This window comes from Pholis gunnellus (genome assembly GCF_910591455.1).
Source record: "Pholis gunnellus genome assembly, chromosome: 21".
In the NCBI taxonomy this organism is placed as follows: domain Eukaryota; kingdom Metazoa; phylum Chordata; class Actinopteri; order Perciformes; family Pholidae; genus Pholis; species Pholis gunnellus.
This window is the reverse complement of record NC_136548.1, coordinates 540,487-555,095: the sequence shown is the minus strand read 5'-3', so window position 1 is coordinate 555,095 and position 14,609 is coordinate 540,487. Positions and strand designations below refer to the sequence as shown.

The window sequence follows — 14,609 nt, the reverse complement described above, 5'->3', positions numbered from 1 at the left end:
ATAGACTAGTGATTTGCTGGAATGACTGGAATGACTTGAATTTGTTCTCCACAGTCCAGACAGATCATTTAGATTCCACCCTGGAACATTACTGTGGAACATGTCGTTCCTGTGTTTCCTCAGTGTGGTGGGAGCCAAGCAGGCTGGGAGATGTTGGACCGCATGGGTCTGAGACGAGCGGTAGTTACAGCTGCAGAGATGAAGTAGCAGGACTGGAATCTTTAATCAATAGACCTAAAAAACGAGGCTCTCGAGTGTTTTTGCCCGTTTGTGATGAATTCTGTTTCCCATTTGACCATCACAGACAGTATACAGAGGGTATTTTTGATCCTGTGTTGGAATGTGAGATCTCGTGTGAAGCTAGCCTCCGTCTCATCCCGCCCCGCTTCCTCTGGGGAAGGGAAACGTTGCTTCCAGCTCTGGAGAGTGGGAGGTTTTCTCTAATTGACTCCAGATGTGACAACAGCAGCAGCAGCAGCGGGAGCTAGAACCAGAACAAATGGAAAACACGTCGCTGTTCAAACACTAGCTCGGCTTTAGAAAACACTGATGGACACCAATACTGCCGGGGCAGAGGGTTTATGCTGACAGAACGCGACCAGGTGGTAATACTTTAGGTAACAATGTTGTCCCTCATGCAGGAAACCATACAAGAATACATTTCCTCTCTTCTACAAGTGGTCCACAACAATCGTACCAAGATAAGAAACAGTCCACAAATTGTCCATCACAAGGAAACAAGTTTGAAATTTAAGGAACAGAGTAATTATAACAATTAGATTATCAATGAATACCATTGGTCCATTGATCCCTTTCCGACTATAAAAAACCCTTCTGAATGGCTTCCATACTGCTGCCATCACATGTTTACTTTGTTTCAGTTCATCCATCAGAACCTGGTAGTGTTTTTTCACAGCATCTCTCCAATTCTCGCGCAGGTGCCAGAGTGTGTGCACATGGCACAACACATAGAGCTTAGCGTTAGCTATGCTAAAAGAGACAATCTACCACAGCTCTGTGATCAGGTGATCATTCAGCACACCTGGTCAGAGCACGCTAGGATGCTGGAGAGCGTGTGCTGCTGCTGGAGTTCACTTCTATTTTTCTTTTTGAATCTGAACTGAAAATGCATTAAAATGAATTGGGGTGTTCATGGATTTCTCCAGAAATGCTCTTGATGTGTGTAACAGTGGCACATTAGTGAACATTTGCATTAGGGCTAATGATAGGTTTGTTTTTTTAGAAAGAAGGCAGCTAAACATGGAAATGTGACTTTGTGATGTTAAAGCAGTCGGTTTGTTATAAATGAAACGATGTGTATTGAAGTGAAAGCCATGCAGTGCAAATGAATGAAGCTAAATTCGATCAACAGGATATCATCATCATCCTGATTTGAACAGAAATCCCTCTTGTTTGAGGAATCTGTAGTGACGATCCTCTAATCATGCTGCTAAAGTGTGTCCTCCTCGTGACACCGCTCTAGCTGTTGTGTTTCTATGAGGAGAACCACACAGGGAGGCAGCGGTGGCTCTGCTGGGTGTCTGCTGACCTCTGCTGGACCGGCTGCCTCCCTTCTCCTCTCTACACAGGCCTGTGATCACAGTATGTAACCATCCATCAAATTCAGCAAATGTACTTTCATTGTCACTATTTTATTTCGAGGTCAGTGTGTGCAATACTATCATGCTTTTTTCTGTCATTCCATCTTTAATTTAACCATTTTTTAATTTTCTTTTTCTGTCTTTCTCCTGTCTTTGTGCCACGTTCTAATGTCCGTGCTGTCTGTCCTGTTAAACAGCACAGACTCTTTCTGCACTAATTTAGCGAGGTAGACTTGATACTTAAGATGCTAAAATACAATCCAGTAGGGATGAGTATGGATATGATTTTGTCAATACTATTATAATGACAGTCTTAGCGGTTCTTTTTGATGATATTATGAGGAAAAAAAGACAAATAATTAAGAAAATAATCAACATTGCTTTATTATTGTTGTATTTAAACAAATAGTCTTTCTTGAGCATCAATACAAAACGCTCCAAAATCCTTGAAATACAGTCACAGCTAAACAATGAGCTGAGCGATTAGCTTTCATTGATTAGCCTGCTCTTCTGACATCGCTAACGTTACCGGCAGTGGACCAGGATGGATGGCTGCTCCCCAAACAGTAGAAAACTGATCGTTTGTGCAGATTAATATTCAGCTTGTTGGTCACATGTTGTGATAAACTGATGTTTCCTCTTTTTTCTTGTGAGGGTTTTATTACATTTGTGACAACGAGAGTTCTCAGCCTCTACTGGAGTCAAATGTAGCCTCACTTTGAATCTTTTTCTTCTCTCTGCCATGATGTGAGTCTCACGCTGTACTGTGTGTGTGTGTGTGTGTGTGTGTGTGTGTGTGTGTGTGTGTGTGTGTGTGTGTGTGTGTGTGTGCGTGTGCGTGTGCGTGTGTGTGTGTGTGTGTGTGTGTGAGAAGCATGACTTGAGACGCTAAACTTCTACAGTACCGATAGCAGAACCGTTAACTCAGGACCTCGATACTCCGGGTTTTACTAATTTAGAACGGGGTTTCGGGGGGGCATCCCTACCCTCCTCCATTCAAGTCTCAAAGAAAAACACTGCACCCCTCACTGGTAGTGAGCACTTTATTATCTCCACCAATCACAGGAGCAGGGAGATGGAACAGAACCTTTACTTATTCAGCCTGTACATTTGTGAGACGTGTTCATCCTTACAGGCTCAGTTATTCACACATGGCGTCTGAAATACTGAGTCTGTGTTTCAGTGAGTGCTGATGTGTGTGTGTGTTTTTCAGACTATTATGACCAGGAGGAGAGGACTGATGAAGAGGCCGAGGCAATCTTCTCTGAAGACGAGGCCGTCACTCAGAAAGGACTGAGACGATCGCAGAGTGTCAAGATCACACGATCCAGAGTCCGCAGAGACGTAAGTGTTCCCGGTCCACACGGCTGGAGGCTGTGTATTCAGATAAATACAGGACATGAGTACAAAAAGAGGATTGTTTTTACGTACGGTATATGTATATAATAGAACATAAACTCAGGTGTATGGTTATGTTATTAACTGTGTTATTTTGTCTCCAGGCTCGTTACGGATCCCTGAAGATTAAAGGCAAGAAGAGACCAGCGCTGAGCTCTGTGAACTATGGAGTGTGAAAAGAATACAGCACACACACACACACACACACACACACACACACACACACACACACACACACACACACACACACACACACACACACACACACACACCTCGCAGACCAGCATGCTGATTGGTGGATGGTATTCCAGCTCTTCTCCATCTGACTTCTCACTCTGCTGAGCTCTTTTATCTCTCTGATGATGAGCTTCCTTCTGACATATTTATTACTTAATTCATCCAAAACTGGTGACGCCACCAGAACCTACTCTCTGGGAACTTTAGATGTTTTTCTTTGGGTTTGATGGCGTACGTTCTTGCATGGACTAGTGTGTATTTAATTTGTTGTTCATTAGAATTGTAGTCATGACGTTATATGCGTGCAGTCTTTTAGATTGTTGAGGCTTTTCGTTTCATTTCGTGCAAGCTTTGTGTTATTACTTTTTAATGAGCCATCGTTTTATGAAGAGTTCATGAACTGCATTTAATGGCTTAAAGATTAGTTACATCATTTACCTTTGGGAATCCTTTGGACTTGTGCCTCCAAAGGTTGCTTTGTAGCTTTTTTATTTGTCAGTGAGACCCTCACTATATCTGCACCCAAACAGAATAACATTTACACCTGTTGATTATTATATAGTGTAATGTACATTTTGGCCACTTGGGGGCAGCACAACAAGCTGGAATGACCCTTTTTTATAAAGTTGTTGCGGCGAACGTGTTGGCAAACAGTTGCTTATTTCAGGTCCTGCAGACACCAAATGTCCAATATTAAACCTTCCTTAAGCTCACAGGGCACATGGATAATTTGTCCATGTATACGACTATGCGGCTACAAATGACGCATTCCTCCCTTTTACAAACGAAGAGTTGAATTTACAAGAAAATAAAGTACAGCCTTGTTCAGTTTAGTACACTCTGGGGTTTTGCTGCTACAGCCTCACCAGGTCCAGCAGTGATCGCCGGTGGCTGAGGATGTCACGGAAACCGGCACTTAGGTACCAAGTCAATGCCAAAATTTCGGAAAACGTGACTGTACCTGTTTTTTGTCAGTACCGCAGGCACCGTTAGCTCGAGGCTAACAGCGGACGCAGTAAACTCACTTATCAACCAGTGGCGGGCCGTGCATTTTATACCTGGGCCTTCACTGCTGAAATACCACCTTATAACCACATGATGGCGCCACAGCTAGGGTTATTATTCGTTTCTTAGGCTGTAACTATATAGTATGTATGTATGTATGTATGTATGTATGTATGTATATATATATACGTGTGTGTGTGTGTGTGTGTGTGTGTGTGTGTGTGTGTGTGTGTTTTTATATATATATATATATTTGTATTAAACCATTCGATACGAGGCTTACAACCCGAACAATACGTTTGAATAATACTAGTGCATTTGGAAAATGCAGAAGCTTAAATTGTAGGAAATATAATGTTTTCTGCTCTCACTAGGAGACAGCGGTCTGTGTGACCTTTGAACCGGAACAAAAACAGCTGTGCCCCGCAAGTGTTCCGGGAGGCTAGGCTAACTAGATTAACGGAAAAACAACAGCAGCAACACGCATTCTGCCACACACTCAAGGGCCATTCAGATATTAGATGTAAAAAAACGAACCAGTTGACTTACCAAATGCTGATCACATCCTCTTTTCTTTGTTGACAAAGAGTTTAATCCCACGGTTAAATCCCAACTCACAAATCTGTTTCTCCTCCTTCAGCCATTGAGTGTTAAAAAATAAAGCTAGGTAAAAAAAATAAAAATCTACACCAAGCAAAATGCAAAAAATATAATTTCTTCCATATCTTTCAATTTGAACTCTTACTAATCCGACTAAGCCTCTGCTGTAAGTTTCGTTTCACAATAGTCACGTGCTCGCCCACTGACCAATCACAGCACACGCTGCATCTCACTGCAGAGCTGCTCCTGCAAACTGAGCTGCACGCAATGCTGGCGTGCTTATAGGCCAGCTAGCAGCTCTGACACGTCAAAGAATACGCCCAACATGTCAAACTAAAGATCTGATTGGTTGAACACTATGACAATCAAGAATATCGTCCCCATTTACTTAAACTGCACATGGATTCACTGGTGAGTCTGCAGGCCTGGGGCCTCTCTTCTACCTAGAGACACAGAGGTGAAATCTGATTGGATAAAAGCTCTACTTAAAACAAGCTGCACTGGAAGCAGAGCAACTGAGGAAGACAGTAGCTGTGCAATGAGAAAATAAGATAATGGGACATTTTTGAGTGTATTTAAGAAAAATTATTAAATTATAAAATAGCTATAACTTTGTGATTCTGTTTAGGCCAGCAGAGAAGGCTTTGCAGGCCCTGACGGCCCACCACTGCTATCAACACACCCTATTTTCTCCCTGATAACACTACGTAAACAACAAATCCATCTTGCTATCAACATGAAGAGAGCTAGCTAACGTTAGCGGTTAGCAGCAGTCCTGCAGAGCTAACGGCATTCAAGCTCTACTCAGTAAACACATGTATTTGGCGAATATCGTGGTGTTAAAATGTGATCTTGTAAAATGTGTTTTTTGGAGAGAAACTTGATTAAACCCAGTTGTTTGACGGAGATGTTTGCTCAGCAATATGAAACCGATATTAGAGAGGGAATTATGAGCTTTAACATCCTAACACTAGCTCCATGTGTTTATTTTTTACCATGGCATCAAATTGGGTACCGAGAATCATGGAATTTCACTGGTATTGGTATCAACTGCCATATTGTGTCAATGCTAACGGTGGCTAATGTTAGCAAACTGCAGGGCTATGGGTTTGAACTGCCACCCTCAGCTGTGCAGAGTGATCTTCTTTCAGCTCATTGAATGGGCCCACAGCTGCACTGTTCAGCTGCACCACTAGCTGCTGAGCAAAGTTTATATTGGACTTGATATTGCTTTTTTCTTGACTGAAAACATGATGCAGAGACCAAGAGATTTTTAAAAACCTTACAATCCAAAAGTAGTTTAGATTAATGGCTCATAAGTGATTTTATTTCCCATTAGGTAAGCTATTCATTTCTGCTTCAAACCCCTTTATACAGAGGACTCTATTAAACGTTGCTTCTGCTGCCTTGCATGTATTTTATCTACAAGGAGCTTATTCCTAGTTAGTGTAGATGTCCATTAACTTCTGTATGTGCTAATAGAGACTTTTATTGTGAGACACATGCAACATTCCCCATCACGGGGAGGGGAGGCTCTGACATGAACTTTAGGAGGCGATGAATCCGACACTGGAACACCAGCAGATGAACACTATCCTCGATGCTGTCAGAGGAGGAGAAACCGTGAACACCAATGAAGAGAACCAAAGGGAAGAGAGAACCAAATGAATGAAACATAGTGACTACCGGGTTTCTCTGTGCAGACTTCCAGCCTTTATAAAGGCCCAGAGCTCCCGCTCACTATTAACGACCATTTCCTGTTTCCTTCCTTTTTACTCCTGTATTTTTATGGCTGTGTCCCGATCACACGCCTGGTTGTAAATTTCTAGCTGCGTTTTTTTTTTTTTTTATTAGTTTGAGCTATTTAAATTTTATTTTGTGTGTGTGTGTGTGTTACGTTTGAATCAAGATGAGTTAACCACCTGTTTTTGCACATTTACCTCCTCCCAAATCTTTTGTTTTGTTATCGATGCTGTTGCTTGTCATCTCATGGTTTATTGTACTTTGATCACTCTAGATGATGGATGCTAATACTGACGGCCCTCTCGTGACATTTAGAAGTTTGGCTCGTTTTTGTCTGCTGTAAATGACTTTTACTGAGGTAGCAGTATTCTTAGAGACCTTGAAGCCGATACAGAAGAAGGGACAAAGTGGTTCCGTGAATATGAAACTCTTGAACATGTACAGGAGATTTTGAAGCCATGTGTTCATCGCAAATTATAATTTCTGCACAGCTGTAAGGTTAAGTGCAACATATCTGACCAGACACACACTGCACATGTGTGCTCCCAGTGTAGTAATATAAATATAATGAATAAACAATATGAACGTGTCCACCCTGCTGTCCTTGTCTGCTTTACATACCGTTGTACCATGCTGGCATGGTAGGAATGGTTTTCCGCAGCAGAAACACAAATAGGTGTCCGTTTGGGAGAATATACATAATACATATCTTTAGACAGCACATCATCAAAGCATGACATGGTCTGAAATCCTGAAGCAGAGCTTTCTGATTTGGAGTACACCCATAACAAGCCAAAGTTCCTCATGTCACGATGCCCTTTAATGCCCATAACTGAATATTGATGTCAAAGCTGCACGTACTCACCGGGAAGATGTGTGGCTGGATGGTTTTTTATTATCTGTGTGGGTAAAATGTCTGGTGTGTGGATTGTAAATGCAATACAATAAATAAAACATAAAAAACATTTTTGTTATGTTTCAATCTTTGACATTTCAACTATATCGATGTTTTGTCTGTTCCTATCATTTATTTCAATTATTTACAAATCTTTTTACACATGATATTCTCATTATTTTGGTTGCTGCTCAAAAACCCAAGCTCTACATAATAATGACATTTATCAATTTACATTACAGTCATTTAGCAGACGCTTTTATCCAAAGCGACTTACAAGTCAGATGCTATCATACCGTAGGCACAGCTACGGGAGCAATTGTTGGGGTTAAGTGTCTTGCTCAGGGACACATGGACATGCAACCAGTGGCAACCCTCTGATTGAAAGACGGCCCTGCTCTCCACTCAGCCACAGTCTCCCTTTAAATAGCACTTTTCAAAACAGCGGTTAGTGCCTTACAGTAAATAAACACAAATGCATGATAGTACACAGCATGAAAATATACAATTTATACGTGATTTCCTTCCTTTTATTTGCCGCTTTGTGCTGTTTTTTTGGAATCAGCTTTGTTCTTAAAGCTCGCTCTTTGTGTGCTTTTACCTGCCGGCCTCTTCTCTGCATTTGGGTCCACGCTTCTGAACTCACGCTGGGTGATGACGTAATAAAAATACCAAAAAAAGTATGCTGTAACAATGGCATTAATAAAATCCCATGGTATATGTCATAACAGTGTCATAAATAACATGTCATCATATTGTATGCCATTAAATGTCATAAAACATATTGTTTAGTATGCCATAAAATGTAAAAAAAAGAAAAGTTCATAAAATTAAAACAAATTTCATAAAAATGTCATAGTATAGTAGGCCATAAGACTCAAAAAGATATAAAAATATCATAGTATAGCATGCCGTAGGAGAAGCCATGAAAATGTCATAATTTATTATACCATAAAAAATGTAAGTGTAAGTCAAAGAGTCATGAAAAATGTCCTAGTAGTATGTCATAAGCGTGTTATAAAAATGTCTATACATAATATAGTATGTCATAACAAATTTCATAAAAATGTCACATCGTACTACCTCGTCCTGGAAACTGGTTTCCTCACAAAGGTGACGATTGGAAGTAAACCGGGGACTTAGCAGCCACCATGGACCGCACACTGGTTTACTCTCTTGGTTTATTGGACTTTTCCATTTGGGGTGCTGCACCTCACAGAGACTGAGCAAACGTCCGGTTCTCAGACTAGTGCTTTACCTCACTGAGCTGTCTGATCTGACACACTGCAGGTTTGTAGCATATTTGACTTCTTTAATCAGAGTGTTAGACCTTTAAAAGGAACTGCACCACATAGATTGGACTTCTAGTCCTGATACCAATCAGACACACTTGACTATTGTTTTAAAGCACATGTGACTTCTTTCACTTCGGCTGATGGACCTTAAAATTCACTGCTCCACATGAGGATTCAACCCACAGCCTCAGGAGCTGCTTGGTCATATGATGTCCCCTCAACTGATACACACAAAACGTTTGTAAAAAATAAACGGTTTTAAAGTGTAAAGTCATATTAATAAAATCAATCTGCATATAAAGCTCCTTCATTGTTGATGGAAACAGACTGCACCTTCCTGAAATTTGAGTTTAGATCTCGTCACCCTACGTTGTCAAGTCAGTTGTATCAGCACCTTATCTTTGTGAGCTATTCCTGAAATGTATCATTTATATTTGTTGTTCGTACTACTGAGGAGGAAACTTGGAGATTTATCAAGTTTGGTTAGCTGGACAGTGGAGGCTTCGATCCTTTCACTTCAGACTTTTAGGCTTCAGTCTCTGAAGTTACAGCTGTTACAGCCGTCAGACTGACTAATCCACAATCAGGTACAGGACAAAGAAAGTACAGTAGCATGCTTTGTACTTGATGCTAGGATGGATATGTCACACATTATGTCGGGTCTACTGTGCCTGGCTACCCACAATATTTGGCCAATCTTCGACTTTAACATGTCACTTTCAGTGTCTGTTAGAGGAGCCTCTCGCTGTGTGGCTCTGTCGGGGTCCACAGGAATGGGTTGTAGATTATTTATGTAGATACTTTGTTGCACTTGTATCTCATCTTCTAAAGAGTGAACCTCCATTCCAATGTAGCTGAAGCTGTTGTGCTCTTCATCATCATTCACAGTAAGTATGTCTTCTTCAGGACGGCTAGCACATAACTCATAGCTCGACATGCTCAAATGGGACAACTTGAAGATTGTGTACTCGTCCTAAGTCAACAGAACCGGTAGTGCCAGAAATGTCCTCAGACTCAATGTACTCCAAATTATACCAGTATTTGTGGCTTTTCCTGCCGTGCTGAGGATTTTCCAGTGTGTGCTTGGCCACTCCCACTATCTGTGTATGTAACTACCTCTCCAGTTTTCAGACTAACGCCTTCACAAGTTGTGTTTGAGTTGTTCTGTGATGCGTCCGATTGACCAAGACTACCTCCTTCTGGCTGTCTTGGTGTGTGACGATGCCACCGACTACGCACTGAGGGAAAGCAGTCCCCACTGCAACTGGGGACTCTCCATGAACATGAGGCACAGCAGGACCCAATACAGGTTTGAATTTATTCAGTCATTCTACATTTACTATGACCGTACTTTCCTACATGGGACAATGTCAACATGAACCCCACTTTATCTAACATTACACAAAGTTTTAATATTCATCCAGAATCCAAGGAAATTATAAAACAAGTGGTATTTCAAACAAGGTTCTAAAAAATGAATAACTGACTGAAAATGACTCACAGTTCTGTAGACATGTTGACCATAATAAGTAAAACATTACTTTTGGCTGAACAGACCCTTTAACCTCAACTCTTTTAACTGCAGGTTGACTGGACTGGAAATGCCTGCGTCACAAGCTGATGATAGTAAACTATGACATAAAGAAGCTGGTGCTCTGATGAAGCATAGTTCTGAAACCAGTGTTGAACCTCATTCTTATTTACTAAACTACTCTTTGTTTCACATGGCTAAAAAGATGAACACTAAAGTAAGAAGAGTGGTAATAACAGCACTGACAGTACATATATATGTTTTAATACCACGAATAAAGAACAGCAACAACTTGTCTTGAGGTTCTTCCGAGGACCTGCAAAACATTCGCATCACAACAGAAAAGCAAAGCAGCCATCTAATCTTTAACTAATAGCCCAATTAGCATTAATTAATAACCTCAGCAACATCTATCTGTGTAAGACAAAATGTGAAATACAAGATTTTGTCCTGCATCAGAACTTCAACTCTGATAAGTCGGTCTGGTTTGTATGATCTATTAAGTAGGAGGAAAAGCTGAGCAGACACAGCCCAGGAGGTGGATCCCCAACCTCAGGTTGGGGGAGGTGATAGAGGGAGTATACTACCCAGTGCAGGTGCTGCAGCCACTAGGCACGTGTCAGTGGTCACACCTGCAGCCCATGAGCTAATTAGAGGGAGCATATGTTCACAGGGCTGAGCAGCAGCAGCGGAACAGACTGGGCAGAAGAATACAAGGATCTCCTGAACCTCTGGAGAGGAGCTGCAGCAGACAAGGAGGTAACTCAGCGGACTCACCTCTCTCTCCTCTGCTCTGCCCAAACAGGACGGAGGAATCGTCTCCCACTGGGTGTAGACCAAAGGCGAAAGACCCCGACCGGGAGGAACCTTTTGTTGAGTTTGACCCTATACCACTTTACCCCACCCTGCTTATTAAAGGACACTTTTTGTTATGTGGTTACTGTCTCTGAGTCACCTGTTTTATCTCTGAATCTTGCCTCCACGTCCCCCGGGTTGCCACAGTGTGTGTGTGTGTGTGTGTGTGTGTGTGTGTGTGTGTGTGTGTGTGTGTGTGTGTGTGTGTGTGTGTGTGTGTGTGTGTGTGTGTGTGTGTGTGTGTGTGTGTGTGTGTGTGTGTGTGTGTGTGTGTGTGTGTGTGTGTGTGTGTGTGTGTGTGTGTGTGTGTGTGTGTGTGTGTGTGTGTGTGTGTGTGTGTGTGTGTGTGTGTGTGTGTGTGTGTGTGTGTGTGTGTGTGTGTGTGTGTGTGTGTGTGTGTGTGTGTGTGTGTGTGTGTGTGTGTGTGTGTGTGTGTGTGTGTGTGTGTGTGTGTGTGTGTGTGTGTGTGTGTGTGTGTGTGTGTGTGTGTGTGTGTGTGTGTGTGTGTGTGTGTGTGTGTGTGTGTGTGTGTGCCCGTCCGTCCGTCGGACAGGTGTTGTAAATTAGCATTTCGCTACAAACACTTAACACAGTGCATCTGGGTTTTGTGCATAAATGTATGTTACAATTCTGTTACTGTGAAGTCCATATAAAATAAACATAAACCAATCTGTTTGTGGATCTTTCAAATGGCTCACATGGTAACCCTCATTGGGACATGGTATGAGGATCAGATGGCGACTTCGTGTTGTTCTAGAGATTTTGAGCAACTCATATCCTCCCCCTTGTCTGAGTTTTGGATATGCCTCTAAAATAAATTCTCTAAAGTCATCTGGATCTGTATGGCTACCTGGAAAATAGAAGATAAGAATACAAACAACCGATGTAACTTGAAATATAATAACGTTTGTTGTTGTCCTTCTCCCTCCAATGTATGGACCAAACAGTCTGGAAACCTCGACTAGAATCAAGTGAAGAAGATAAGTTATAATCAGTACAAGAGAATAAGGATGTTGCAGAACAAACATGATGGCTAATGATATCATCGCACACTTTACAGGAATGTGATCTGAGGCACAGCATGAATAAATAAATCACTCATCACCGGCGATAGCAATTGAGTCAACACAAGGGATTTGGCATGGAAACGTGTTCCCTGCAGAACCGTCCACTGTATTCGTCCAAATTAAACTCACACACCTACAGCGTGAAGCCTAGTGGTGTTACACTCCTTAAAACCTACACCCTTTAAAGCGTGTACTGTTTTCTTGACTTAAGATATTGATTTCAGTGGCTGAACGGCTGGTTAGACTATGTACGAGGAAGGAAAATGGAAAACATTAACCTATTTTAAGGGAACTTCAGCCATGTACAATGCTTACAAGGACGAGGTTGCTCAACAGATGACAAATGTACTTTTTGTTGCTGGTGATGAGTCAGCTATTTGATGTTTAGAGATCTTTACATTGTCCTTTGGTGGTTCTATATGTTGGTAAGATATGTCGTCAGATCTTCATTGTATGATTTTAGTTGGTATTGCTAGCCTGGTATTGCTGGTGGTGATACAATTGTCACAGCAGTGTTTCAGCACTCTCACTCACACGCAGTTGTGAGAATATGGTTCAGTGTGATATATCTATGCTATGGATTGCATCATCACATTTTCTTATATGAACATTGTGTGGCCCCACCAAAATGTTACTGAAAATAACCCACTTTGATAACACATGTTGTCAGCACTGGTGGTTGGTTACCCACAGCGCTCCTTTATTTTGAAAGGAGTCAGTGGAGGAAGTTCAGGTATCTGTCTAGGACACCTCTATCTAAATTCACCAAGTATGCCCACCCAGAGGTTGCCAAACCTTTATGGTTGAGGGCCATTTACAGAAGAATATTGCTTCCTTCACAGGCTGATGGATGGGAGCAGAACAGAGAAAGGAGAATAAAGGCAGAGACAGACTGTACAATGAGTACAAGATTCAGACTGATATCAGGGTCATATTCATTAGACCTGAGTCTGCATGGATCTTTTATTATTATAACTTTGAAGGGGTTTTTGTCTTAATATTTCCGATGAGCACTTCTATACAGCCATCATTGAGTCCATCCTCTGCTCCTCCATCACGGTCTGGTACGCTGCAGCCACAGCCAAGGACAAGGGCAGGCTGCAGCGCATCATTCGCTCTGCTGAGAGGGTGGTTGGCTGCAATCTGCCTTCCCTCCAGGACTTGTTCGCTTTAAGGACCTTGAAGCAGGCAAGAAAGATTGTAGCCGACCCCTCTCACCCTGGACAAAAACTGTTTGTGCCCTTTCCATCTGGCAGGAGGCTGAGGTCCATCAGGACCAAGACCTCATGCCACATGAACAGCTTCTTCCCGTCTGCAGTCGGGCTCATTAACAGAGCCCGGGTCCCCCACTGACTCTGTCATCCCCGGGACATTTCCTTCTGGTCACTCTCCTGCACATCCCTGTTTCTTTATTTAAACACACTCGACACTTTTAACATTTCACTTACATTGCACTTTATTTGATATTTTATTGTAAATTTTTAAAAATTGCACTGTGTGGACTGTTGTTGATTGTTTAATGTTTTTGTTTATTGTTAAATGTTACGCACCACCCGCCACGACAAATTCCTTGTTGGTGCAAACTTCCTTGGCAATAAACGGTTCTGATTCTGATTCTGATTCTGATATTTCCATTGCCTACTCCGTGACAAGTAGGGCTGAGTATCAAACCTCAATACGTCTTTGGTGGCAACAGACAACAGCATACAATATGAACTATGAGCCAAAACATTGGTTACAGTAGGGAGGTGTAGATAACCCTGAATCAGTAAACCCTAATAGACTCTCTCACACACGGCTGTATATGTTCCCTGTGCTGTTGTCCTTTTTCTCCCCATCTAGTGTCTCTGTCCAGGTGACCTGCGGTGCTCAATGGGGTGCACCAGGATCGGCAAGGAAAAGCTCCTGAACCAGCAGCAGAAGGGAGGGAGGCCTCTGGTGTGAGGGAGGCTGATCTCGCTGCCTCTCAGCTCTCGATGTTTTACCTTGTGTGTTTGTTTTATGATAATAAATCCTGTGGATCTGATTGTTTTAAAAGGTGTCTTTTCTGTGGTCGATTTTGGGTTGGTGGTGGATTGTTGTTCTCCCCCAAAGGGCTGCCCAAGGGTGGGAGATAGCAAGTAACACACGAGGAACTTTCACAAACAACACATCGGTTTTAGATCACACGTCATACGCAACACGCACATCATTACAGTCATCAAACAAGTGTTCATCAAAGTGTTTCCGAAAATGGGGAGGTGTGGAGTTAAGAAAGAAGTGATCTTCTCAGCCCCACGTACAGTGGGGAAAAAAAGTATTTAGTCAGCCACCAATTGTGCAAGTTCTCCCACTTACAAAGATGAGAGAGGCCTGTAATTTTCTTCATATGTATACCTCAAC

General features: G+C 42.1%; 1 protein-coding gene across 1 annotated transcript in view; it reads left to right on the top strand.

Annotated features, from left to right (window-relative positions):
• reep3b (receptor accessory protein 3b) overlaps nucleotides 1–7,128 on the top strand; it is a 37,464-nt gene extending 30,336 nt beyond the window's left edge. The window contains exons 7-8 of the mRNA XM_079182436.1: nucleotides 2,815–2,945; nucleotides 3,104–7,128. Coding sequence (XP_079038562.1) covers nucleotides 2,815–2,945; nucleotides 3,104–3,175 — 203 coding nt within the window. The 3' untranslated portion in view covers nucleotides 3,176–7,128. The remainder of the gene's footprint in view (nucleotides 1–2,814; nucleotides 2,946–3,103) is intronic.
• The last annotated feature ends 7,481 nt before the right edge of the window (nucleotides 7,129–14,609 follow it).